General features: G+C 41.0%; 3 protein-coding genes across 3 annotated transcripts in view; 2 read left to right on the top strand and 1 right to left on the bottom strand.

Moving 5' to 3' along the window:
* FIZ1 (FLT3 interacting zinc finger 1) overlaps positions 1-27,003 on the top strand; it is a 255,628-nt gene that overhangs the window by 48,529 nt on the left and 180,096 nt on the right. The window lies entirely within an intron of this gene.
* LOC126941694 (ret finger protein-like 4A) lies at positions 2,146-3,543 on the bottom strand. The gene is made up of 2 exons (XM_050768361.1): positions 3,258-3,543; positions 2,146-2,753 (listed from the first exon to the last, which is right to left on the bottom strand). Exons 1-2 carry the CDS (start codon positions 3,541-3,543, stop codon positions 2,146-2,148), a joined length of 894 nt encoding a protein of 297 aa, XP_050624318.1.
* On the top strand, positions 18,929-20,452 carry LOC126943240 (ret finger protein-like 4A). Its single transcript, XM_050771789.1, has 2 exons — positions 18,929-19,214; positions 19,704-20,452. Exons 1-2 carry the CDS (start codon positions 18,929-18,931, stop codon positions 20,282-20,284), a joined length of 867 nt encoding a protein of 288 aa, XP_050627746.1. The 3' UTR covers positions 20,285-20,452.

Raw genomic sequence — 27,003 nt, 5'->3', positions numbered from 1 at the left:
TTAAACTGTCAGAATAATTTTATGTAATTATTGTGTTACATCATGGTGTTTTGCAATGTAGATGCATTGCCAAATGGATAAATCTAGTTAGGTAATATATGCATGTCCTCAAAGTTGTCATCTTTTTTATGAAAACACTGAAAATTGCCTCGCTTAGCATTTTTCAAGAATATTACAATATATTAACTATTGTTGCCATGTTGTATTTATTTCTCCTGCCTAGCTGAAATTGTGTGTATCTTGGCCAACCGTTCCCTAACCCTCCCTCCTCACTGCCCCAGCTCCAGCCCCTGGTAACACCATTTTGCTCTCTAGTTCTTTTTATTCTTCCTTTTTTTGAGACAGAATTTCACTCTGTCCCCCAGGTTGAAGTGCAATGGTGCAATCTCAGCTCACTGCAACCTCCACCTCTCGGGTTCAAGCGATTATCTTGCCTCAGCCTCCCGAGTAGCTGGGATTACAGGTGTGCACCACCATGCCTAGCTAGTTCTTGTATTTTTAGTAGATGGGGTTTCACCATGTTGGCCGGCTGGTCTTGAACTCCTGACCTCAGGTGAGCCACCTGCCTCGGCCTCCCAAAGCGCTGGGATTACAGGCGTCAGCCACTGCACCCGGTCTGGCTCTCTAGTTCTGTGAGATCACTTTTTAAGATTCTCCATGTGAATGAGATCGTATGATACCTCTGTCTCTCTGGCTGTATGTTTCACTAAGCATAGTGTATTCCAGGTTCATTTCTGTAGATGCAAATGACAGGACTTTCTTCTTTTCTATGGATAATACTATTCCATTGTGTATATATGTCACATTTTCTTTTCTGTTTTTGAAGATAGGGTCTCACTCTGTAACCCAGGCCAGAGTGCAGTGGCATGATTGTGGCTCCCTGCAGCCTCAATTTCCTGGGGCTCAAGCAATCTTGCCACCTCAGTCTCTTAAGTGGCTGAAACCACAGGTGCAAACCAACACACCCAGCTATTTTTTTTTTTTTTTTTTTTTTTTTTTTTAGAGATGGGGTTTGCTATGTTGCCCAGGCTGGTCTGAAACTCCTGAGCTCAAGCAATCCTCCCTCCTCAGCCTCCCAAAGTGCTGGAATTACAGGCATGAGCCATCACAAAGGGCTTCTGTCTCCTCTTTCTTTACCTCTTTGATTTTGCCCTGTCTTCCTTTTCTCTTGCTTACTCATTGTTTAAATTCATCCCTTCCTCTCTCCTTCACTCTAGCTGAAGATTTACTACTTTGATCCTGAAAAAACAGGTCTTAAATTTTTTAAATTTTACAGAACATTTATCCATTTTCTGTTTCATTGATTGCTACTGTAGTCTTTTGTTTTTGTTTTGTATTGTTTCTACCTAATTTGCCACTGCATTTGCTCACTTAAAAATGGAAGCTAGATCACGGATGAGGAGGGTATTTTCCTTGATTTTATCAGTGTCTATTTCTATAAATTTCCCTCTAAGCCTCAGCTACATCTACAAATTTTGTGATATTGTGCATTTACTTTCATTTAGCTCAAGGTATTTTATAATTTCCTTTATAAGTTTGCCTTTGATCTGTATTTTATTTTGAAGTGGATGTTTAATTTTCATGTCTGGAGATTTTACAGATTTCTTCTTGTTACTGATTTCTAATTTAATTCTGTTGGCATTTGAGAGCAGTGTGTATAATTTCAATTTTCCATGTCAATGTGATTTGTCTTATGGCCACATCTGTCTATGCTAGCAAATGTTCAATGTGTACTGGAGATGAATGTGTTTTCCAGTTGTTGGGTAAAACTGAACACATACAGGCACATACTTTTACCAGTTTAACAGGCAGTGTTTCCTTGTCATTTAGAAAGTCAATTAATTTGGGGGGGTCACATTTATATTATTATATAGTTTATAACCTCCATAACACATTTACTTGATCTTACAGCAAAGCAAAAGAAAAACATTTGCAAATTCATCTGAAAATTTTAAACATTTATTGTAAAAGAAACATAAGCATAAGTTACAAAAAAAGACACTATATTTCCATATGCAATTTTTCATCAGCAATACAAGTAGAGCTCAGAATTCATTGAAAGACCCACATTTTTCTTCCATACCTTTGAACCATAAGTGGACTAAGCAGAGAAGTTCTCGCCTTTGGTCACGAGCACACGGCCACTTACTGTGGATGTATTCTGTGTTCAAGTGTGTAGTTGCCATGCCCAGGATAAACTGGGGAACTGGCAATGCTATTATTAATTACACACACGCTCAAGTATCCGTGATCATCACGACTTGTATCTGCATGAGCAAAACATGGACGCAGTGGCTCGGTAGCAGAAATTTTAGTGAATGTGAAGATAAGGGACCCATCACCGACATTATAGAAGGAAATGACCCTCATTGTTATATCCAGGTAAATCCCCACTCGGTGTAGACTGGGGCTCACCCAGAGGCCCGTCAGAGGCTTAGTGCTGGCAAAGTAGATCTGTCCTTCTCTCAAACCCATAGTCCAGAAGCCGAGTTCTAAAGAGAGGACGACGTTCCCCTGTCGATTCACAGATTCCTTGCACACGCCCACATCCCACACTTTGCTGGTGCCCACGTCCACCTCCCAGTAATGGCGGCCGGAAGTGAAGCGGGGGACGCCCAGGACGCACAGGGCGGAGTCGAACCTCTCGGCTTGCTCCTTCCTGTTCTGTCTGAAATTCCCACACCGGACACGCCTCAGGTCTTCAGAAATGATGAGATAGTTGTTGGCTGTGTCCACGTCCAAGGTCATATCCACTGTGGAAAGAAGACCCAGTAGTTCAGCAAAGACGTTCGTTAAAGACTCCCTCTGCCCTTCTACTGCACAGACCCAAAGATTTTATTCACTGCCACTTCTTTTGTTCCACGTTCATTCTCAGATCCTATTTTTTCCTTAGGAATTTCCCTGGCCTCCTGATTAAGTCAAATTTTACATATAGACTGTATGAATATAATTGCAACAAGCCCACCTTTGTCATAGTAAAAATTCTTGTTAAGTTATTCAATATTTTGATTAAAGATTTTTCTCCCTCTTAGTGTATAGGATGGATGAAGGAGGAGACGATAGTTTGCTCTCATAATTATCAATTGGCACAGATCCTGCGAAAATCTATACTGAGCGCTGACAACAGCTGATGTTTGGAATCACAAACTTTTAGGTTGTAGACTTCAGCTGATGCCCGTATTGAAAGGAAAGACATTTAAAAGCTCCTTTTTCCAAGGCCCTTTATGGGCTTGGAGCAGGTAGTGCAGATTCCTTACCTTGGAACTTCCTCATCCTTGGATTCATCTGCAGAGCAGCTCTCAGCTTGGGCTCTAGTTCCTTGATCTTGGACACCAGCGCCCCCAGCTGGGCAGCGGGCCTGATGTCATTCTTCTGAGAGACCACAGGGCAGAAAGGGCACAGCACCCCCTTGCCATCGGGCCCCTTCCGCAGTGAGTTCATGCATCGGAGGCAACAGATGTATCCACATTTCAGGTGCATGGGGTTTTCAAGATAATCCAGGCAGACAGGACAACTGCTTGCTGCTTTAAAGTGTTCAGCCATGGCCACTGCCTGGGAATAAATAGGCATGGGATTAGATTTTACATGAGTGGAATGGGACTCATGTAAATTTCTTGGGACACTTTCATCTTTACCATTTTGCTTGATTTATGTGGCTATTAGACAATAAATTTATCCTTATGTATGTTGATCACATTATGTTTATATTGGACAGCACTGCAGACCATCAACCTCCATAATAAGCCTGGCCAATTTTTGTATTTGGGAGAGATGGGATCTCACTATGTTGCCCAGGCTGATCTACTACTGACCTCAAGCAATCCACCTGCCTCAGCCTCCCTAAGTGCTTGGATTTCAGGCACGTGCCACCATGCCAGGTCCTCTGAACCTTTTCTAATAAATGGTGATTTGAAGCCAGTATGAGAAGCAGGTTAGAGCTGGACTCCTCATACTTTCCCTGGGAGTTGAATTTCAACATAAAGCTTTTCGTTTCTCAAAAACCCCCATGGCATAGTACTTGTTCCGCCTGGATGTGGCATGAAACTTACAGCATTATATTACACAAAAAGCAAAAATAAATAAGTTGGACTATGTCAAACAAAAAGTGTTCTGCATAGTGAAGGAAACAAAGGAGACGATGACAAGAAAACCAACAGAATGGAAAACATGTTTGCAAATTATGTATCTGATATTAGGTTAATATCCAAAATATATGAGGAACTCATAATAGAAAAAAAAAAAAAAAAAAAAAAACCCTAACACTAACATGCTGATTATAAAGCGCTAAGGCAAGATCGTGCCACTGCACTCCAGTCTGGGCGACAGAGTGACATTCTGTCTCAAAACTAAAATAAAATGCCCAAAGGACCCAAATAGAGATTTCTCTAAAGAACACATTTGAATGTGTTTGTATGTACCAACAGGTGCTGGAAAAGGTGCTCAACTTCACACATGATAAAGAAAATGCAAATTAAAACCACAGTGAGATATTACCACACATCTGTTAATTTGACTGTGATCCGAAAGACAAGTGTGGCTGAGGGTGTGAAGATAAGGGAATCCTGGTACATTATCGATGGGAATGTAAATTAGTACTACAAGTATAAAAAACAGTAGAGAGATTCCTCAAAATATTAAAAATAGAACTCCCCTATGATCAAGCCATCCTACTCCCGGGTATACACACAAAGAAAATGAAGACAATTATGTCAAGAAGATATCTGCATTCCCATGTTTATTGCAGCATTATTTCCAATCCCCAAAACATGGAAACGACCCAAGTTTCTGTTGGTGAAATTGTGCCCTAAAGAGTTAAAGAACGGCCAGGTGTGGTGGCAGATGCCTGTAGTCCCAGCTACTCAGGAGGCTGAGGCAGGAGAATCGCTGGAACCGAAGAGGCAGAGGTTGCAGTGAGCTGAGATCGCGCCACTGCACTCCAGCCTGGGTGACAGAGTGAGACTTCATCTCAAAAAAAAAAAAAAACAACTCTTAAAGAAACCAGTAACAGAAATGTTTGAGTGTATGGGATGGCAGATAAGAAAGGAAACAACTTGGCTGGTTGCAGTGGCTCACACTTGCAAATTCCAGCACTTTCTGAGGCTAAGACAGGAGGATTGCTTGGGCCCAGGAGTTCGAGACCAGCCGGTGCAACATAATGAGACCCATCCGACGAAGAATTTTAAAAATTAGCCGGGCATTGTGGCGCACACCTGTAGCCCCAGCTACTCGGGAGGCTGAGGTGGGAGGATCATTTGAGCCCAGGAGAGAGAGGCTGCGGTGAGCCAAGATCGCACCACTGTGCTCCAGCCCAGGCAACAGCAAGACCCTGTCTCACAAGAAAAAAAGAAAAGAAACAACTTTGCTGAAACACTGAAACTCCCGTTGTTTAGGAAACAAAAGAACTGGCTGAAATTGACTGGAATTAATATGGCCAGCTGGAGTCTGTGCAGAACAAGCTTGCTGACATCACAGCCCGAATTTCCACTGCATGTTGTACACACTGCAGCCTGGAGCCTCCTGGGCTCAGATGATCCTCCTGCCTCAGCCTCCCCAAGTAGCTGGAACTACAGGCCTGCACCACCACACGCAGCTAACTTTTGTGTTTTTGGAGAGATGGAGTCTCGCTGTGTTGCCCAGACTGGTCTCCTCCTCCTGAGCTCAAGCGATCTGCCTGCCTCAGCCTCCCAAATTGCTGGGATTTCAGGCATGAGCCACCATGCCAGGCCCTCTGAACATTTTCTAATAAATGCTGATGTGAAGCCAGCATGAGACGACAGATTAGAGCTTGACTCCCGTCCCCGTGGGATTTGAATTTCAATGTAATGTTTTTCTTTTCTCAAAAATCCCCATGTCATCCTGTTCACTCCTAGAGCATTGGACAGCGAATCCCTTCTACTCGATAATGTTGGAAGAAGAATAGATCAAGAAATTGTGCTATATATACAATGAAATATTATACATCCTTAAAAATGGATGAAACTTGAGGGCATTTTGCTAAGTGGAATAAGTCAGATAGAAAGCAATAAATACTGAATGATCTAACTTACTAGGAACCTAAAAACACTGAAGTCATAAAATTAAAGAGTGGAATCAAAATGGTGCTTCCCAGACGCCAGAGGGAGGGTACGTTTGGAAAATAAAACAAAATCCATAGCAGAATCTGAGGGGTTCAATGAGTCAGTGGCAGAAACTCTATGCACCATCTCATGAAGTCTGCCAAATTCTGATGACATTCAAGAAAGATTGTCATTGCTTTGAGCCCAGGTAGAGAAAATCAAAGTCCTGCCTACTGCAGTAGGAATAGAGGTCCCAGCGTCCTCAGGTTTATACAATGTTCATGGCATGCAGCTGGCCTCAGACAGCACTTACTTAATTAGGAAACTACTTCATTCCCAGACTACTCTCTTCTTTCTGTCCTTTGCAGAAATCTGAGTCATATAAATAAATTCCACAGGCTTGAACTCACCTCTTCCCCTATAGGGTCCCTTCTGGTTTCCAGATTCTTCCGGGTACAACTGAAATGTGGAGACAGAATGCCCTACAGGGTGCTTTTATAGGAGAGAGTTTATTCACCCACCTTATTCCCGCCTTGTCCCTCCTTTTTAATCCAATTAGCTTTGATTTAATTCTGGCATAAGTGAGAACTTTTTATGCTTTTGGCATCAGATTTTCCCGACAGTGAAAGGAGATGATTGTATCTTGAGATTTTTTTCTAATTAATATAAACAAAATACTGCCATATAATCCTTTTAGGTTAGATCTTGAATATTATGTCTGTTGGTGGTAAGAAGCAACTGGAATTTTTAAACATTGAGCAACATTATTAATTCTTCTAAAATGTATGGGACTAGTGTCAGTTTTTAATCATCAAGCAAAATCTCCTCACGTTTCAATCAAGTCAGTTAAACCTGTTTAGAAACCTTTATGAAAATCACACTTACTAGACCACACTCCTTCACAAAGCAATTTTCTCCATAGTGTGAAAATTCTCATTTAGAAATCTGATATGAAAACTCCAAAACTGTTGACTGGCCATCAGTCAGCGAATAATCTCAGTAACTGTTTTTTCTGTTACTGAGATTATCCAACATTAAAGTAAAAGATAGTGTTATAATCTTACTACTTTGCATACATCGCCACATATATAAAATTAGATTCATTTCTCTTTTGAAAAATGTACAAAAATGTTCCTGATATTAGATGAATCTCAGGCTTTGACCAGTGAGAAGGCAAAATTAGCATATTGGGGGTAGTATGGAAGGGGACTTGGTTACATTTAGATATTTAAATTAATTGGTCTTTCATTTAATCATTTTCTCAGGAATCGTTTCCTGGTGTTTGCTAGAAACTCTTATTTTAAACCCTAAGCCGAGGCACATACCCAGTTCTCAATTCCTTTGGTCTCAGAAGGCAAATGTAAAAACACACAACTCTACATTGTGACCCATATTTTATTACAAATCCTTGCACATTGCGTTTCCTTATTGATTGGGAGCTATAGCAACCTGCCATATGTTTGTGTTCACACACACACACAACATATGCATATATGAGATATTTATTTCATATCTCATTATTTTAATAAGTTTAGTTTCTTTTTACAAATCCTTTTAAAATGTCCTCACAGTTTTGGGAGGGATTATTCTCCAATTTGTCAACTCTGTGGACTCTTGTTCAAGGGACATGAATCCCTAACATTTCTTTCGTGTATTTATTTTGAGGCAATCATGAGCAGGATTTATGTTCTCCTTGGGAACAGCAGGAACCTCAATTGTGGAAAACTCTAACCCAGTGGAATGATTTACCTCGAGCAGAGTCTCCCAAAATACCCCTTTTCATGAAACTGCATTTATGCCCATGCCTTGGGTGAGAAATTCTTCTACTAAGAATTAGAGAATGGCATATTAGGATTCCCAGCACACTCATGGGATTGATTTCGGGTGTTAGTTACTTTTAACATTTTTTCCAATTGGATCTTTGCCCAGAAAACAGCTCTGCTGCCTTCCCTTGGGACGGTGTTAAGTTTTTCCTTGCCCATTCTCAGTTCAGTAATTTAAGGGCCTTCTGTGTGTGAAGGAACCTGTCTTTCAGCATCCCACTTAGGAGGGCTACGTTCTCCATGCCCTGTCCCGACACGTGTGTCATAGAACCCAAGGCTTACATGGTTGGCACCAGTGATTTCCAATCCCAGAGCCCCATCCAATGTCATAGGCAGATGCCTCTTTAACAACAAAGAGAAGCTCAGTGCTTCTCACCATCCACGTTTGGCTTAGTTTGTAAGAAGAACCCATCTTTCTTTCTCTCAACATCAGCATTTTTAGGGCACAAAGATTTGCCGTGAACCTGAACATTCTGGCCCCATTCTGACCACTCCCCAGCACATGGCCCCCTGCCAGTCCAGCCAGGCCATGGGTGGGGTAGCTCAGAACCAGGCAGGGTAGCCCTGTCCAGCCCAATGTGATTGCTTGACCAAATCTAGGAGCTCTCCTTTGTGAAACCCCTCATTTGGTTTTTTTACCCTAACCATAAGGAAGAACTCACCTGGCTGGTCATGGCAACAAACTCTGTGTAGAGAAGTGTCAGTCAGGAAAAGCCAAGTTGATAGTTACAGGGACAGGGTTCCCGGACCTGAGATGGCAGTATTACGGCATCTGTAGTATCAGTGAAATTGTCTACTTGGACAGTCTGGGGCTTCTCCGATGAGGAAAAAATTGTATCCCTAGTGCAAAACACCCCAGCCACTTCTGGTGAGGAATGACTGTTTCTGGCAATTATGTGAAGATCCTGATGGGGTCGCCAAAGAGCTGACTTTAAAAGTTTTTCATGTGTTTTTTTTTTTAATGTAACTTCAGAATCAAAGTCATAATCAGCTGTGCAATGAAAACTTGAAGGTAGGTCACGGGTGTTCTTTACTATGTTTCCAACTGGGCACGTTTCTTAGTGCTGTGTCATATTTCCAAATAATGACCATCATAATTCCATCAGAAGTCTTGTTGTCCCATAATCTAAAATTCAACCATTCTGACTACTTTGGGCCCTATGTCTTTTTAGTCTGGAAAACACCCCCATTTGAAGCCATCTTCCCCTCCTCAAAATTCTGATACCCCTGATGTCTGCAGCCTTCACAGGTGTATTCTAATTTGTCTAAACAAAGCTTTCCCTTCTGTGCCTGTCCTTGGAGAAAGACTTCCGTTCTTTATTCTGGATAATTTGCACTCAGAGGAAGCATTTCTGAAAAGAGAGGAAGGAATATTCTGAAAATAGTCCCATAAATTGGGAATAGAGAGCAATAACATCAGATTTTTTTTTTTTTTTTTTTTTTTTTTTTTGAGACAGAATCTGGCTCTGTCACCCAGGCTGGAGTGCAGTGGTGCAATCTCAGCTCACTGCAACCTCCACCTCCCAGGTTCAAGCGATTCTCTTGCTTCAGCCTCTACAGTAGCTGGACTACAGGTGTGCACCACCACACCCAGCTAATTTTTGTATTTTTAATAGAGACGGGGTTTCACCATGTTGTTCACGATGGTCTCGATCTCTTGACCTTGTGATCTGCCCGCCTCAGCTTCCCAAAGGTCGAGGGTTACAAGCTTGCTGGGATTACAAGCATGAGCCACCACGCCCAGCCCCAGAATTATTTAAAGTTGAGGAAGGAAGTGATTTCACTGAAAGCTTCAAGAAAGCAATTTCAAAAATCAGAACAATGGAACTCATGGATCTAGAGAGTAGAAGGATGGTTGGTTACCAGAGGCTGGGAAGGATAGTAGGGGAATTCGGGGAAGGTGGGGACAGATCGTGGGTACCAAAAAAAAAAAATAGAAAAAAATGAGTCAGACCTGCTATTTGATAGCATAACAGGGTTACTATCATCAATAATAACTGAATTACACATTTTAAAATAATGTAAAGAGTGTCATCGGGCTATTTGTGACACAAAAGATAAATGCTTGCAGGGATGTTTGCTTTTACCAGCACCTCCCCAATGTTCCTCTTCACTCTACCCCCTGGAAAGCTCAAGCCACTTTCTGGTTCTATGAAATGAACTTTTTTTGTTTTACGTTCCACCTATGAGTGAGATCATGTGGTATTTGTCTTTCTGTGTCTGATTATTTCACGTAGTATAATGTCCTCTAGATTCACCCATGTTGTTGTAAATGACAGAATTGTCTCCTTTTTAAAGATAAATAATATTCCGTTGTGTACACATCACATAATCTTTATTCGCTCATCTATTGATGAACACTTGGGCTGTTTCTGTATCTTAGTTGTTGCAAATAATGTTGCGATAAACATGAAGCAACATCTCTTCAATATACTGGTTTAATTTCCATTCAATATATATTCAGTAGTGGAGTCACTGGGTTATATGGTAATTCCATTTTTAATTTTTTTAGAAACCTCCATACTGTTTTCCACACACTAATTACACTAATTACATTAGTGTACACTAATTACGTAATTGTACACATTCCACTACACTAATAGGCTACCCTAATTACATTTCCACCAAAAGAATACAACGGCCTCCTTTCCCTCACAGGGTACAATGCCTCCATTTCCCCAAATTCTCTCCAATACTTATCTTTGCTTCGTCTCTTTTTCTTCTTTTAATGACAAGATCTCACTCTGTCACCCATGCTGGAGTGCAGTGGCATGGTCATAACCCACCGTAACCCTGAACTCTTGGGCTCAAGCGATCCTCCTGCCTCAGCTTCCCAAGTAGCTAGGACTACAGACATGCACTGTCATGCCTGGATAGTGTTTTTTAATTTTTGTAGAGACATGGTTTGGCCATGTTGCCCAGGCTGGTACAGATATAAATGACTTACATTCATGAACTTCTAATATTTGAAAGACCAGCTACAGGCCAGGCACAGTGGCTCACGCCTGTAATCTCAACACTTTGGGAGGCCGAAGCAGCTGGATCACCTGAGGTCGGGAGTTCGAGACCAGCCTGATCAACAGGGAGAAACCCCATCTCTACTAAAAATACAAAATGAGTCTGGCATGGGGACACATGCCTGCAATCCCAGCTATTTGGGAGGCTGAGGTGGGAGAATCACTTGAACCCAGGAGGCAGAGGTTGCGGGGAGTCGAGATCGCACCATTGCACTCCAACCTGGGCAGCAAGAGCGAAGTCTTAAAAGAAAAAGGAAAAGAAAAGAAAGACCAGCTAGAATAAAGGACTTGATTCCAGGAGGCTTTGCGTTGGTGAAAGGGTCTATACCTGAGGTGCCCAATGTAACAGCCACCAATCACACGTGGCTACTGAGCACCTGAAGTGAGGCTTATTTGAATTAAAATGTGTTAAGAGCATAAAATGCCCACTCAGTTTTGAAGACATAATGAAAAAAATAAAATGTAACCTATCTTTTTGAGAACCTTTAAAACTTGATTGCATGTTGAAATGGTGACACTGTGTGAGTAAAATTAACTAGCCCCGTTTCATTTTTCTTTTCTTACGTGGCTACTAGAAAATACATTTATAATTATATATGTCGTTCGTGTTATGTTTCAGATGGACATCTCTGGCCTGGATTTGTAGCCTCTCCACTCCTGCAGCTGTCCAATAAGATGTGGCACGAAACCTGTAGCATGATACCACACTGAAAGCAAAAACAAATAAGTTAGACTGTTTCAAACTGAGATGCTTCTGCACAGCAAAGGAGACAAGCAACAGCATGGGAAGAGCACCTAGAGAATGAAAGAAAATATTTGCAAACATATATCTGATATTATGTTAATATCCAAATATATAAGGAACTCATACAACTCAAGAGCGAAAAGAAAACAAAACAAAAACAACTAACATTCTTTAAATTGGGCAAATTTAAACTTTAAAATGGGCAAAGAACCTGAGTCAGAATTGCTCTGAACAACACAAGTGGCCAACAGGTACTCAGAAAAGTGCTTAACTTCACTGATCACCAGGGAAATGCAAATTAAATCCACCGTGAGATATCACTTCACATCTGTTAGGATGGCCATGATAAAAAAGACAGAATAAGAAGTGTTAGTGAGGGTGTGTAGAACGGGGAATTCTTAGAGACTGTTGCTGGGAATATACGTTGGTACAACCAGTACATAAAAGAGTAGAAATCTCAAAAAATTAAAAATAGAATCACCATAGGACCCAGGAACCCCACCTCTGGGTATAAATACCAAGGAAATGAAATCATTTTGTCAAAGAGACGTCTGCACTCTCATATTGATGGCAACAGTATTCACAATAACCAATACATGGAAACAACCTGAATATCTGTTGGCAGAGGAATAAAGAAATTGAGGCATATAAAAATGGAAATCCTGTCATTTGCAACACGGATGAACCTTGAGGGTATCATGCTAAATGAAATAAGTCAGACAGAGCAAGATAAATACTGTTTGATCTCGCTCACGTTGGGGTGGGAAAAGGGCCTGTGGGGTACCTGTATAAACTGGCCATAAAAACATGGGACATAAGTTGTGGAAAGCCACAACAGGGCTCTGAAGAGGAAAGCCATTATTTCCCTAATTGCCATTATGTTCCCATGCTCAGAGCGAGACCTGCTCTCTTATCTATAAACACAGTGTTCAAGGAGAAAGACACTCCTTTGAAGCATTGGAATGTGGACAGACGTGCAGTCTCCTAGTTAAGCCCGCTCCCACTAGCTACTCTCTGATAAGTTAAAGATATGCTGTTTGAGCACGAAGGAGATTCATTTAAACCTCCATTGCTATGGATTACGCCTATGACCCACCGCCTCCCTTTCACTGTTTCGCCCTGAACATCTGCTTCTTAGATCTAAGTGACTGCACTCAATAAATAGTGTGGAGATCACGGCTCGCAGCCTTTTGCAGTCTCCATGTTGCAACTGGCCCCCTGGCTCCCACCTTTATGAAATCTTAACCAGTCTCTTCTCATTCCTTTATCGCCACCGGACTTCAGATACCCTATGGGTGATGTTGAGACTGGTCCCCAACAATGAGGGATCTGTAAAGACTGAACACATGGAAATAGAGTAGAATTCAAATGGTGGTTGCCAATGGTGGAAAAAGGGGGAAAATGGGAAAACAAAACCCACAGCATATGGGAAAAGGAAACCCACAGCAGCACCTGAGATGTTGGGTGAGCCAGTGCCTGAAACGCTATTCACCATAAAGTCAGCAACATTCTTGTTCTATTCAGGAAAACAAAGATTGTCATTTCTATATCCTGTGTATTGACATTTTAAGTTTTACTTACTGCTGCCCGGGCAGAGACCCCGTGTCCACAGGTACGTACAGTGTGTATAGAGTTGACCTTAGACAACACTTGTCGAATTAATACATTACTCCCAGAACGTACTCTCTCATTTCTGCCCTTCTGTAGAAATTTGAAAAGTAAAAGTAAATTCCACACCTCTACTCCAGTAGGTTCTCTTCTGGCTTTCACAGACAGCTCATACTAGGAGCGAGATCTACCTCCAAAGGCATTTATTGGAGAGAGTCTCCCCGAGCATCTTATTCACACCCTGCCCTCTCCTCTTTAATCAGGTCAGATTTTGAGTTAATTCCAGCACAAGTGAGATTTTTACTGTTGGTATAGGGGTTTTGCCACAAAGAAAAGAGATGGTTGTATCCTGAGATTGTTTTGTTTTAATTATTATGGACAACATCTTGCCATATTAACATCTAGCTTGGATCTTAAATATTGTGCCTGTTGGTGATAACATTTGGAATTGGGAAGGAATGAAATTTTAAAAATTGGGCAACGTTTTGTTGTGGTTTTTGTTTTGTTTTTTGAGACAGAGTCTTGCTCTGTTACGCAGGCTGGAGTGCACTGGCGTGACTGTAGCTCACTACAACCTTGACCTCCAGGGCTCAACCCTATGAATGTGCTGGGAATCCCAATATACTATTCTCTAATTCCTTTTTTTTTTTTTTTGGAGACAGAGTTTCACTCTTGTTGCCCAGGCTGGAGTGCAGTGGCGCGATCTTGGCTCACTGCAATCTCTGCCTCCCGGGTTCAAGCGATTCTTCTACCTCAGCCTCCCAAGTAGCTGGGATTACAGGCATGAGCCAACACACATGGCTAATTTTATGTAGTTTTAGTAGGGACGGGGTTTCTCCATGTTGGTCAGGCTGGTCTTGAACTCCCGACCTCAGGTGATCCACCGGCCTCAGCCTCCCAAAGTGCTGGGATTACAGGAGTGAGCCACCACGCCTGGCCGCTATTCTCTAATTTTTTTTTTTTTTTTTTTTTTTTTTTTTGAGACGGAGTCTCGCTCTGTCGCCCAGGCTGGAGTGCAGTGGCCGGATCTCAGCTCACTGCAAGCTCCGCCTCCCGGGTTTACGCCATTCTCCTGGCTCAGCCTCCCGAGTAGCTGGGACTACAGGCGCCCGCCACCTCGCCCGGCTAGTTTTTTGTATTTTTTAGTAGAGACGGGGTTTCACCATGTTAGCCAGGATGGTCTCGATCTCCTGACCTTGTGATCCGCCCGTCTCGGCCTCCCAAAGTGCTGGGATTACAGGCTTGAGCCACCGCGCCCGGCCTATTCTCTAATTCTTAATGGAAGAATTCCTCACCCAAGACATGAGCATAAATGTAATTCCAGGCTGAAGGATATTTTGGCAGAATATTCCAGAGGTAAATTGATTCACCACTGGGCTGGCTGTTTTCCCCAACTGAGTCCATCTGGTGTTCCCAAAGACAATATACGTTTTTCTCATGATTTGCTCAAAGTAAATAAAAGGAAAAAATGTTAGAGAAGAGTGGTGCGTGAGCAAGAGTCAATAAAATTACAAGCCAGAGAATTGCTAGCCCCCAAGTTGTGAGTATATTTTAAAAGGATTTGTAAAAGAAAGATTATTAGAATTACGCAATAAGAAATAATGATCTCCTATATGCATGTGTATGTATAGATACCGCTACCCAATAGAAGGCCCTACATGTGAGTTGTCCAGGTTCCTGGCGTATTGGACAAGGAATCGAACAAAATGCCACGGGGTGGGCACAGATTTATTGAAGACAATTCACAGAGTAGGAGCGGGTTTGAGCAAGCGGCTCAGGAACCACCCTCATTAGGGTTTCTATCAAGTGAAAGGAGCCCGCCAACACCCCTCAGTGCCCTTTACAGGCCTCCAGTTGGCTGTGAAGGATTGGTCCGCGAGCAATCAGGGGCTGAAGTGGAGACTCAGCCTGAAGTCAGTCAGAGGCTGACATGGCTTGTTATCGTGGGACGGAGAAGGCAGCCTGCGTGCGGCACCTGCTGCCCTCCCGCTTGTAGGAACTGGCAGCACCTGCTGTTTCTTCTACTTACACGAGCTGGCTGCACCTGCTGAACCCCTCCCCCCGCCACCCCAGTTCCCTGTTCTCCTGCCACAATATGCTATGTGTGTGTTTATCTAGACATACACGTGGCAGATCATTGCAGCTCGCAATCCATGAAGAAACGCCATGCGCAAGAATTTGAAATCAGATATTCAGCACAACTTATAGTTTTCTGTTTCTCCATTTGCCTTCATGAGACAAAAGCAACTGAGAGCTGCCTTGGCCTTGACTGTGAAATGAGCAGAGTGTCCACCAATCACCTTCGAATGATTGCTGCGGAGATGATTACGTTAAAGATCATTTAACGTAATCATCTTGATGTAATCAGATGCTTTTCCACGCTACCTCCAGTCTCCCAATTTTGCATTTGTATCCATCAACTCTGATCACCCATGCTACATTTAATACTTAAGGAATCCATTTTTGAATACTTTTTAAAGAAGAAATGAATCTCGTTTTACACATATTGTGATGTATGGAAAACAGTAAGATAACAATATCTTTTACCTTTTATTTTAGATGCTATAACTAAAAAAGAAAAACGGGGCTTTCACTGGCTGATGGGAAACAGTCTCGGGCTTTCTTCATTAACTGTCTTAATTAGAATCTTCACATTATGGAGAAAAACTTTTGAGAAATGAGTGTGATCTCTGGAATGTGCTATTAGTAACAGCTTCTGAATAGGTTTACTCACTCTTTCAGCGGAAACGTGAAAAGATTTTACATGTATAATGAAAAACTGAAAGTAGCACCATTTATTTAAAAAGATTTGTAAATATCACCCCAATTTTTTAAATTTCAATTAATCTTAATTCCAAGTCTTACCATCAATAGGCATAATATTCAAAATCTGAACCAAAATGATTATATGGCAATATTTTTCCTTATTAGTTAAAAAGTAACTCTCTAAAATACAATCTTCTTCCTTTCTGGTAAAAACTCTATACCAATAGTAACAATGTCACTGATGCCAGAATTAAATCAAACTCTGATTGGATTACGCTGGAGGGGGAGGGTGTGGCTAAGGTGGGTGGAGAGACCCTCTCCTATAAAAGCCCATAGCAATGAGCTCTCACTCTGCATCTGAGCTGTCCACGAAGCCACTGGAAACAGAGGGAGAAGCTTGGGAAGAAGAGGTGAGTTCAATCTTATAGAATTCATTTTTCCAAAGCGCAGATATGAGAGTCTGAGGGAATGCAGTCATCTCTTGATTCCACAAGTGTGGTGTGATTCTACGTAACATACACACGGTATGTTTTGGGGACACTAGGACCCCTTCCCTGGCAGCAGTAGATAAGACTTAGATTTTCGATACCAAGACTAGAGAAATGATAATCTTCATTTGTTTGAATTTCATCAGAATTTGACAGATTTTTTGAAATGGTGAATGGAGGTGGAGCCACTGGCTTATTCAGTGTTCCTATGGGTTTGGTATTGTTTTCCTATTCTCCCCTTCCCACAACCCCTGGCAACCACCATTCTTCTCTTATTTTCTGATTCCATGAGATCAGTCAATTCCGATTCCACGTAACTGAAATCATACAGTATTTACATCCCTCAGCCTCACTTATTTCACTTCCCATAATGCCCTCAGCCTTCATCCACAATGGTGCAAATGCCAGAATTTCCTTCTTTTTTATGGTGGAATAATTCATTGTATATACCACCATTTCCTTATCCATTTTTCTCCCACAGACTCTGGGGTTATTTCCATGGCTATTGTGAATAACGCTGCAGAGAACCTAAGAGTGCAGATATCTCTTTGACATGCTGACCTCATTTCTCTCATGCATAAACACAGAAGTAGGGTTGCTGGAACATAGTCAGTTCTATTCTTAATGTTTTCAGAAACCTCACTACTATTTTCTGTAGTGGTTGTACCAATTTTCTCTCCCACCAATAGTGTACAAGGGTTCCCCTTTCTCTACTTCCTTACCAACACTTATGTTTTGTCTTTTTGATCATAGCCATCCTAGCAAGGGGAGGTAATATCTCATTGTGGCTTTCTTGCCGGAGGGCTCAGGAGGATCTCTGGATGCCACAGAGATGCCAGCCCGTTTGCAGATTCTTAATGCTGTCAGTAGAACAAATTCAGGGACTAGTCAGGATGAAGTGAAAGGCAAGAAGCTTCTATTCCAGAGCAAAAGTACACAGTTAGGAGAGAAGTGTAGGAGGGTGTGCTCCTGAGAATGAGTCTAGCCCAACAGCTTTTGGGTTTTCTATTTTTATGAGGTCTTCTAAGTAGGGGATGGAATAATCAGGAGACTTTCTGGGGAAAAGGCAGAGATTTCTTAGAATTGGGGTGCCACCCATTTTCATACTAAATGTCAGCGTGCTCAGACCTATCCTGGAGCTGGTGGGTGAGTGATTTAGTGTGGTAATGAGCAGATAATTAGGTCTGGGGTAGGGCTTGGGTCAAATCAAACACCATGTTGGACCCAGCCCGTCTCAGCCCGCTTAGCTCCATCCTGTTTGTTAAAGCCAAAGCTCCTCCTTGTCCTTATAGCTAATTTAACAGCTCCTTTCTTGTTGTTATGTGGAATTAGTAACTGATACCTGTTTCTCCTGTGACTGCCCAGAATTCCTGTCTTAGTTTTAGTTTTCATGTATCTGATGATTACTGAAGTTCAGCATGCTCTAAAGACCTGTTAGCAATCTGTATCTGTTCTTCAGAGAAATGTCAATTCAGGTCTTTGGCCCATTTAAATATTGGAATTTTTTGGCTATTACCTTAAAGAAGTTCCTTATGTATTTTAGGAACTTATTTATGTATTTTAGGAACATACGTTCCTTATGTGTTTTAGGAACTTATTTAATATTTAGGAAAAATAAATATTAATTTATTTTTATCCATATGGTAGCAGATAATTTCTCCCATTCTGCAGGTGGCCTTGATGTTTTGCTGCTTTCATTGCTTTGTTTTTTGCTATGCAGAAGATTTTCACTCTTACCTAGTAAAACTTATTTATTAATGTTTGTGTCTTGTGTTCTGGATGTGATGTCATGCTATAGTGTTTTCTTAAAGTGACATCCAGGTTGGACAGCTGGGAAAGTAGAGAATTTTCAAATGTGGTCCAGAACTGTCCAACAGAATAATAACCCACATAGGTAATTATAAATTTATTTTCTAGTAGTCAAATAAAGCATAATGAAATAAGCCTAACAAATTTTATCTCATAAATACAATCCTTTCAACATGTAATCAATTCTCAATGTTCTCAGGGAGATAGTTTATATTCTCTTATTCTTACTGTGTCTCAAAAATAAGAGTATTTTACTCACGCCACAACTCCATTCAGATAAGCCACAAAATCAGGTCCTTACTAATCACATGTGACTGGTGGCCACCATATCAAACAGCTCAGGTGTAGACCCCCTCACTACATCAACTCAAAGTCTTTCAGTGAATCATGCCCTTTATTCCAATGGGTATTACAAATATTAGAAGTTCAGCACCCTAAATCATTTACATTTGTATTTATGTTATGTCTTCGTCACTAGTAGTAGTGATTGTAAATATCATGCAAAGATATCTCTACGCATGTAAAGATAAAAAAGGTCCCAAGTACTCCTGGCTATTCACTATTGGCTCACAGAAATTCTAATACCATGCCTATTTTTTTTCTATAGACATTTGCCATGGCTGAACACTTCAAACAAATCATTAGATGTCCTCTCTGTCTAAAAGATCTTGAAGAAGCCGTGCAGCTGAAATGCGGATATGTCTGCTGCTTCCAATGCCTCAATTCACTCCAGAAGGAGCCCGATGGGGAAGGTTTACTGTGCTGCCTCTGCTCTGTGGTCTCTCAGAAGAATGACATCAAACCCAAGTATAAGCTGAGGGCACTGGTTTCCATCATCAAGGAACTAGAGCCCAAGCTGAAATCTATTCTAACAATGAACCCAAAGATGAGGAAGTTTCAAGGTAAGGAATCTATATGACCTGCTATAGCCCATAAAAGGAACTGGAAAAACAGCTTTCAACCATTTTTTTAAATATGGGCATTAGCAGAAATCTGGCATCTAAATCTTCTATGCTGCACAAACAGCAGTTCTCGCCTTTGTGTATAGGTTTTTGTGGAATCTGTGCAAATTTGTACAATACTTTGGAGAGCAAGCTACTGTCTTTCTTCATGTATCTTATGTGCTAAATGAAAAAAATGCTTATCAAATTATCCACTAACTTAATTCGAAAGGAATTTCTACTATGAATAAGGTGGACTTGTTAAAATTATTATATTCGAACTTTCTGTACATAAAACTTGACCTCATCAGGTGGCTAGACAGGAACATTTTGATTTGGGAAAGTAGAACAAAAGAAGTAAAAGTTAATATATTTATGTGTTTGCAGTAAAGGGATGAAGGGAGTCTTTAGTGTGTGTCTTTGCTGAACTACTGGTTCTTATTCCAACAGTGGATATGACCTTGGATGTGGACACAGCCAACAACTATCTTATCATTTCTGAAGACCTGAGGAGCGTCCGATGTGGGAATTTCAGACAGAACAGGAAGGAGCAAGCTGAGAGGTTCGACTCCGCCCTGTGCGTCCTGGGCGTCCCTCGCTTCACTTCCGGCCGCCATTACTGGGAGGTGGACGTGGGCACCAGCAAAGTGTGGGATGTGGGCGTGTGCAAGGAATCTGTGAATCGACAGGGGAACATTATACTTTCTTCAGAACTCGGCTTCTGGACTGTGGGTTGCAGAAAAGGAAAGGTCTTTGCCGCCAGCACTATGCCTTTGACCCCTCTCTGGGTGAGTCCCCAGTTGCGCAGAGTGGGGATTTTCCTGGATGTAGGTATGAGGTCCATTTCCTTTTACAATGTTAGTGATGGGTGCCATATGTACACATTCAACAAAATTCCTGTTAGCGAGCCACTGCGTCCATTTTTTTCTCATAAACTTGAAACTCAAGATGATCAGAGCTTCCTGAGTATCTGTCCTGTGATCCCCCCAGACAGTGCCAGTGCCCCAGTTTATTCTGGGGAAAGTAAATAAACATTTGAACATAATCATCTATAGGAAGTTTCTGTGCGCCCATAGCCAGAACTAAGAACCTTTCTGCTAGATACACATAGGTACAAAGAGATAGAAAGGAAAGATCCATCATTCTGTAAACCATGAACAGAAAGCAGTTATATTAATTAGGGGAAAATTACATTTTACTTAAAGGTTGTCATGTTGTTTTCTTTGGGGCTTATGTTTGTATTTCTGTTCAATAAATGTTTTGAAATTTCAGATTCATTTGCCAATGTTCTCTATTTTCTGCAAGATCAATGCTCTATGTGTTATGGAAGTTATGAACTAAATAATAATTTGAATGTGAACCAACAGAGTAACTGATTTTCAAATGATAAGGACTTATTTGACTACAGTAAAATTATGTATATATGTCTATGTATTCAGCTTAACCCGACAACTGAACACTCACATTCAAGTGCACACTGAGTATTTGCCAGAGTTAGATATGTGGGATCACAGACAAAACTCATTAAGATTAAAATTGAAATAATATACACGCCCTTCTCTAATGGCTACAGAGTTAAGTTAGAAATCAGTAATGGGAAAAAAATCCATAAATCCTCCAAATCCATGGAAATTAACCCTTTTAAATAAAATTGTGATCAAATATTAAATTCCAATGGCAATTACAACTATCCTGAGCTGAAGTAAAGTAAAATTCACAAAATTTGTAGGTGTAGTTGAAGCTTAGTGAGAAACTTATACTAATAAAAGCTTTAATCAAATAGAAAGAAAATACCATAATCAGTGATCTTAATTTCCACTTTGTTACTTAAGATCTATTCAGCTGCAAAGTAGATGGAAAGAAACAAGGAAGACTATAGGGGCAATCGATAAAACAGGAAATGGCTATATAGGATATGAAATCAAAGGTGTATTTAAAAAGTTTAATTAATTTAAAATTTATATGTCTATGTATTCAGTTTAACCCAACAGCCCTACACACACATTCAAATGCACATTGAGTATTTGTCAGAATAGACATATGTGGTCATAGAGAAAACTCATTAATTTTAAAATTGAAATAACTTACACCCTGTTTCTAATGGCAGCAGAGCTAAATAAGAAATCAATAACAGGAAGAAATTCATAAATCCTCCACATCCATGAAAATTAAGTAACTACTTACAAATAAAATTGAGATCAAATACGAAATGATGATGGAAATTATGACCATCCTGAGCTAAATGAAAATAAAAGCACAAAATTTGTAGATGCAGTTGAAGCTTAGTGAGAAACTTGTACTAATAAAAACTCAAATAGGAAGAAAATGCCATAATTAGTGATCTTAACTTCCACTTTAAGTTACTTAAGAGCAATTCAACTGAAAAGTAAATGGAAAGAAACAATATGGACTGTAGTGGCAATCAATATAATAGAAAAATGACCATATATAAAATCAAAGGTATACATTTTTTTTCTTCCAAATCTTTAGTTATACTGAAAGAGAGTGAGGAGAGGTTAAAGGAAAATGAAATGAAAAGAGGGAAGTAGAGAAGCAGCCAGGAAGAAAGCCAGAGAGGTAAACAGATAAAGAGAATGATGGGCAGAGAGAAAAGAGCAAGAAAAGACACAATTACCTGAAGTATTAGGAATGAAATAAAGACCATCACCTCAGAGTCTGTGGGTTAAAGGATGTGAACAGATGTCGAACAGCTGTACAGGATGTGGGTTAAAGGATGTGAACAGATGTCGAACAGCTGTACAGGATGTGGGTTAAAGGATGTGAACAGATGTCGAACAGCTGTACAAGATGTGGGTTAAAGGATGTGAACAGATGTCGAACAGCTGTACAGGATGTGGTTAAAGGATGTGAACAGATGTCGAACAGCTGTACAGGATGTGGGTTAAAGGATGTGAACAGATGTCGAACAGCTGTGCAGGATGTGGGTTAAAGGATGTGAACAGATGTCGAACAGCTGTACAGGATGTGGTTAAAGGATGTGAAGAGATGTCGAACAGCTGTACAGGATGTGGGTTAAAGGATGTGAACAGATGTCGAACAGCTGTACAGGATGTGGTTAAAGGATGTGAACAGATGTCGAACAGCTGTACAGGATGTGGGTTAAAGGATGTGAACAGATGTCGAACAGCTGTACAGGATGTGGGTTAAAGGATGTGAACAGATGTCGAACAGCTGTACAGGATGTGGGTTAAAGGATGTGAAGAGATGTCGAACAGCTGTACAGGATGTGGGTTAAAGGATGTGAACAGATGTCGAACAGCTGTACAGGATGTGGGTTAAAGGATGTGAAGAGATGTCGAACAGCTGTACAGGATGTGGGTTAAAGGATGTGAAGAGATGTCGAACAGCTGTACAGGATGTGGGTTAAAGGATGTGAAGAGATGTCGAACAGCTGTACAGGATGTGGGTTAAAGGATGTGAACAGATGTCGAACAGCTGTACAGGATGTGGTTAAAGGATGTGAACAGATGTCGAACAGCTGTACAGGATGTGGGTTAAAGGATGTGAACAGATGTCGAACAGCTGTACAGGATGTGGGTTAAAGGATGTGAAGAGATGTCGAACAGCTGTACAGGATGTGGTTAAAGGATGTGAACAGATGTCGAACAGCTGTACAGGATGTGGGTTAAAGGATGTGAACAGATGTCGAACAGCTGTACAGGATGTGGGTTAAAGGATGTGAACAGATGTCGAACAGCTGTACAGGATGTGGGTTAAAGGATGTGAACAGATGTCGAACAGCTGTACAGGATGTGGGTTAAAGGATGTGAACAGATGTCGAACAGCTGTACAGGATGTGGGTTAAAGGATGTGAAGAGATGTCGAACAGCTGTACAGGATGTGGGTTAAAGGATGTGAAGAGATGTCGAACAGCTGTACAGGATGTGGGTTAAAGGATGTGAAGAGATGTCGAACAGCTGTACAGGATGTGGGTTAAAGGATGTGAAGAGATGTCGAACAGCTGTACAGGATGTGGGTTAAAGGATGTGAACAGATGTCGAACAGCTGTACAGGATGTGGGTTAAAGGATGTGAACAGATGTCGAACAGCTGTACAGGATGTGGGTTAAAGGATGTGAAGAGATGTCGAACAGCTGTACAGGATGTGGTTAAAGGATGTGAACAGATGTCGAACAGCTGTACAGGATGTGGGTTAAAGGATGTGAACAGATGTCGAACAGCTGTACAGGATGTGGGTTAAAGGATGTGAACAGATGTCGAACAGCTGTACAGGATGTGGTTAAAGGATGTGAACAGATGTCGAACAGCTGTACAGGATGTGGGTTAAAGGATGTGAAGAGATGTCGAACAGCTGTACAGGATGTGGTTAAAGGATGTGAACAGATGTCGAACAGCTGTGCAGGATGTGGGTTAAAGGATGTGAAGAGATGTCGAACAGCTGTACAGGATATGGGTTAAAGGATGTGAAGAGATGTCGAACAGCTGTACAGGATGTGGGTTAAAGGATGTGAAGAGATGTCGAACAGCTGTACAGGATGTGGGTTAAAGGATGTGAACAGATGTCGAACAGCTGTACAGGATGTGGGTTAAAGGATGTGAACAGATGTCGAACAGCTGTACAGGATGTGGGTTAAAGGATGTGAAGAGATGTCGAACAGCTGTACAGGATGTGGTTAAAGGATGTGAACAGATGTCGAACAGCTGTACAGGATGTGGGTTAAAGGATGTGAACAGATGTCGAACAGCTGTACAGGATGTGGGTTAAAGGATGTGAACAGATGTCGAACAGCTGTACAGGATGTGGGTTAAAGGATGTGAACAGATGTCGAACAGCTGTACAGGATGTGGGTTAAAGGATGTGAAGAGATGTCGAACAGCTGTACAGGATGTGGGTTAAAGGATGTGAACAGATGTCGAACAGCTGTACAGGATGTGGTTAAAGGATGTGAACAGATGTCGAACAGCTGTACAGGATGTGGTTAAAGGATGTGAACAGATGTCGAACAGCTGTACAGGATGTGGTTAAAGGATGTGAAGAGATGTCGAACAGCTGTACAGGATGTGGTTAAAGGATGTGAAGAGATGTCGAACAGCTGTACAGGATGTGGGTTAAAGGATGTGAACAGATGTCGAACAGCTGTACAGGATGTGGTTAAAGGATGTGAACAGATGTCGAACAGCTGTACAGGATGTGGTTAAAGGATGTGAACAGATGTCGAACAGCTGTACAGGATGTGGTTAAAGGATGTGAACAGATGTCGAACAGCTGTACAGGATGTGGGTTAAAGGATGTGAACAGATGTCGAACAGCTGTACAGGATGTGGGTTAAAGGATGTGAACAGATGTCGAACAGCTGTACAGGATGTGGGTTAAAGGATGTGAACAGATGTCGAACAGCTGTACAGGACAGTCCTCAACAACCATAACTTCCAGCTGAAAATGTCAGTAGAGCTAAGCCTGAGAGACCTGACCTGATGCATGATGTATCATTTTCTTTTGCTACTTTCAAGATTCTTTCTTTAATTTTGGCCTTTAATAGTTTAGCCAAGTAATGTCCACCTATCATTTTCTTAGCATTTATTCCATTTAGCATTTTTTAGCTCTAAAAACAGTTGGTTAATTTTTTTTAAATTGGGACATTTTCAGCCCCGTTTCTTTACTTTTTCTGCCCCCTTTTCTTTCTTGATTCCTTCCTAGACTCCAATTACATGTAAGTTATACTTGATAATACCCACAGACTACTCTTAATTGCAGTCTTTGCAGTTTTTTTTTTGTTTTTTTTTTGTTTTTTTGTTTTTTTTTGAGACGGAGTCTTGCTCTGTAGCCCGGGCTGGAGTGCAGTGGCCGGATCTCAGCTCACTGCAAGCTGCGCCTCCCGGGTTCACGCCATTCTCCGGCCTCAGCCTCCCGAGTAGCTGGGACTACAGGCGCCCGCCACCTCGCCCGGCTAGTTTTTTGCATTTTTAGTAGAGACGGGGTTTCACCGTGTTAGCCAGGATGGTCTCGATTTCCTGACCTCATGATCCGCCCGTCTCGGCCTCCCAAAGTGCTGGGATTACAGGCTTGAGCCACCGCGCCCGGCCTGCAGTTTTTTTTAAATTGTGGTAAAATACCTATAAGTGACCATCTTAACCATTTTTGAGTATGCAATTCAATGGCATAAATTACATCCTTACTGCTTTGCAACCAGCACCACCATTCATCTCCAGAAACATTTTCACCTTGCAAAACTGAAACATACACCCATTAAACAAAAACTCCCTATTTCCCAATTCCCCCATCCTTACAACCACCATCCCACTTTCTATCTATGCATTTGACTCTCACAGGCACCTCATGTCAGTGAACTCACATGTCATTTTGTCTCTTTGTACTGGCTTATTTCACTTAGCATAACCTCCTTAAGATGCACCCGTTTACAAGTGATATCAGAGAAATACAAATAATCATAAGACATGAATATGAACAATTATATGCAAATAAATTGGGTAATCTAGAGGAAATGGAAAAATATCCAGAGACATACAAACAACCAAGACTGAGTCCTGAAGAAATAAAAAATCCCAGCATATTGGGAGGCTTAAAGTGGGCAGATCACTTGTGGTCAGGAATTCGAGACCAGCCTGGTCAAAATGGTGAAACTGTATCTCTTCCAAAACTACAAAAATTAGCTGGGCATGGTGACTGATGCCTGTAATCTCAGCTACTTGGGGGACTGAGGCAGGAGTTTGCAGTGAGCTGAGATCATGCCACTGCACTCCAGTCAGGAAAACAGTAAGACACTCTCTCTCAAAATATAATAATAATTTCAATTAAAATAACAGGAAATTAGAACGTAAGAGTAAATTCAATGAAGAAGGAGAAAGACCTGTATGTACAATAAAAAGTATAGAATACCAATGAAAGAAATTGACAAAAACACAAATAAATAAAAAGATACGTTCATGGATTAGAATTAATATTGTTAAAATGTCTATACACTCAAAAGCATCCACAGATTCAACGCAATCCCAATCACAACTGTCATTTTTCACAGAAAAAGAGAAAAAAGTCCTAAAATTTGTGTGAAGCCATAAAAGACCCCAAATAGTTAAAAGAATCATATGCAAAAAATAATCTCACAGCTGTAGACATCACACTACTTGATTTCAAAATATAAAACTATTGTAATCAAAACAACATGGTACTAGAATAAAAACAGCCATGTCTACCAATGAAACAGGATAGAAAGCTCCCATATAAACCCATGAACGTGGTAAATTGATTTTTGACAAAGGATCCATAACACAAAATGGGGAAAGTACAGCCCCTTCAATAAATTGTACTCAACGAACTCATCCACATATAGAAGAATAAAATTGTATCTTTACATCAAACTGCATGCAAGAATCAACTCAAAATGGAGTAAAGAGTTAAATGAAAGACCTGAAATGGTAAAGCTATCAGATCAAACACAGAGGGAAAGATCTAAGAAATTTGTCTGGGCAAACATTTTTTTTTATATAACCCCTAAATCACAGGCAACAAAAGCAAACGTAAATTGCACCACATTGAAAAGCTGCTGCACAACAAAGGAAACAATAAAGTGAAGAGCCAATCAACACAGTAGGAGAAAATATTTCCAAACCATACATCTGATAAGGGGTTAATATCCAGAATACATAAGGCACTCAAGCAAGAAAACAAATAGGTCAACTTAAAAATGGGCTAGGATGGGTATACAGTTTCAATTTTGTAAGACGAAAAGATTTCTGGAGATGAATGGCAG

The sequence above is a fragment of the Macaca thibetana genome, chromosome 19 (assembly GCF_024542745.1).
Source record: "Macaca thibetana thibetana isolate TM-01 chromosome 19, ASM2454274v1, whole genome shotgun sequence".
Lineage (NCBI taxonomy): Eukaryota > Metazoa > Chordata > Mammalia > Primates > Cercopithecidae > Macaca > Macaca thibetana.
This window is presented reverse-complemented; position numbering and strand designations above follow the sequence as displayed.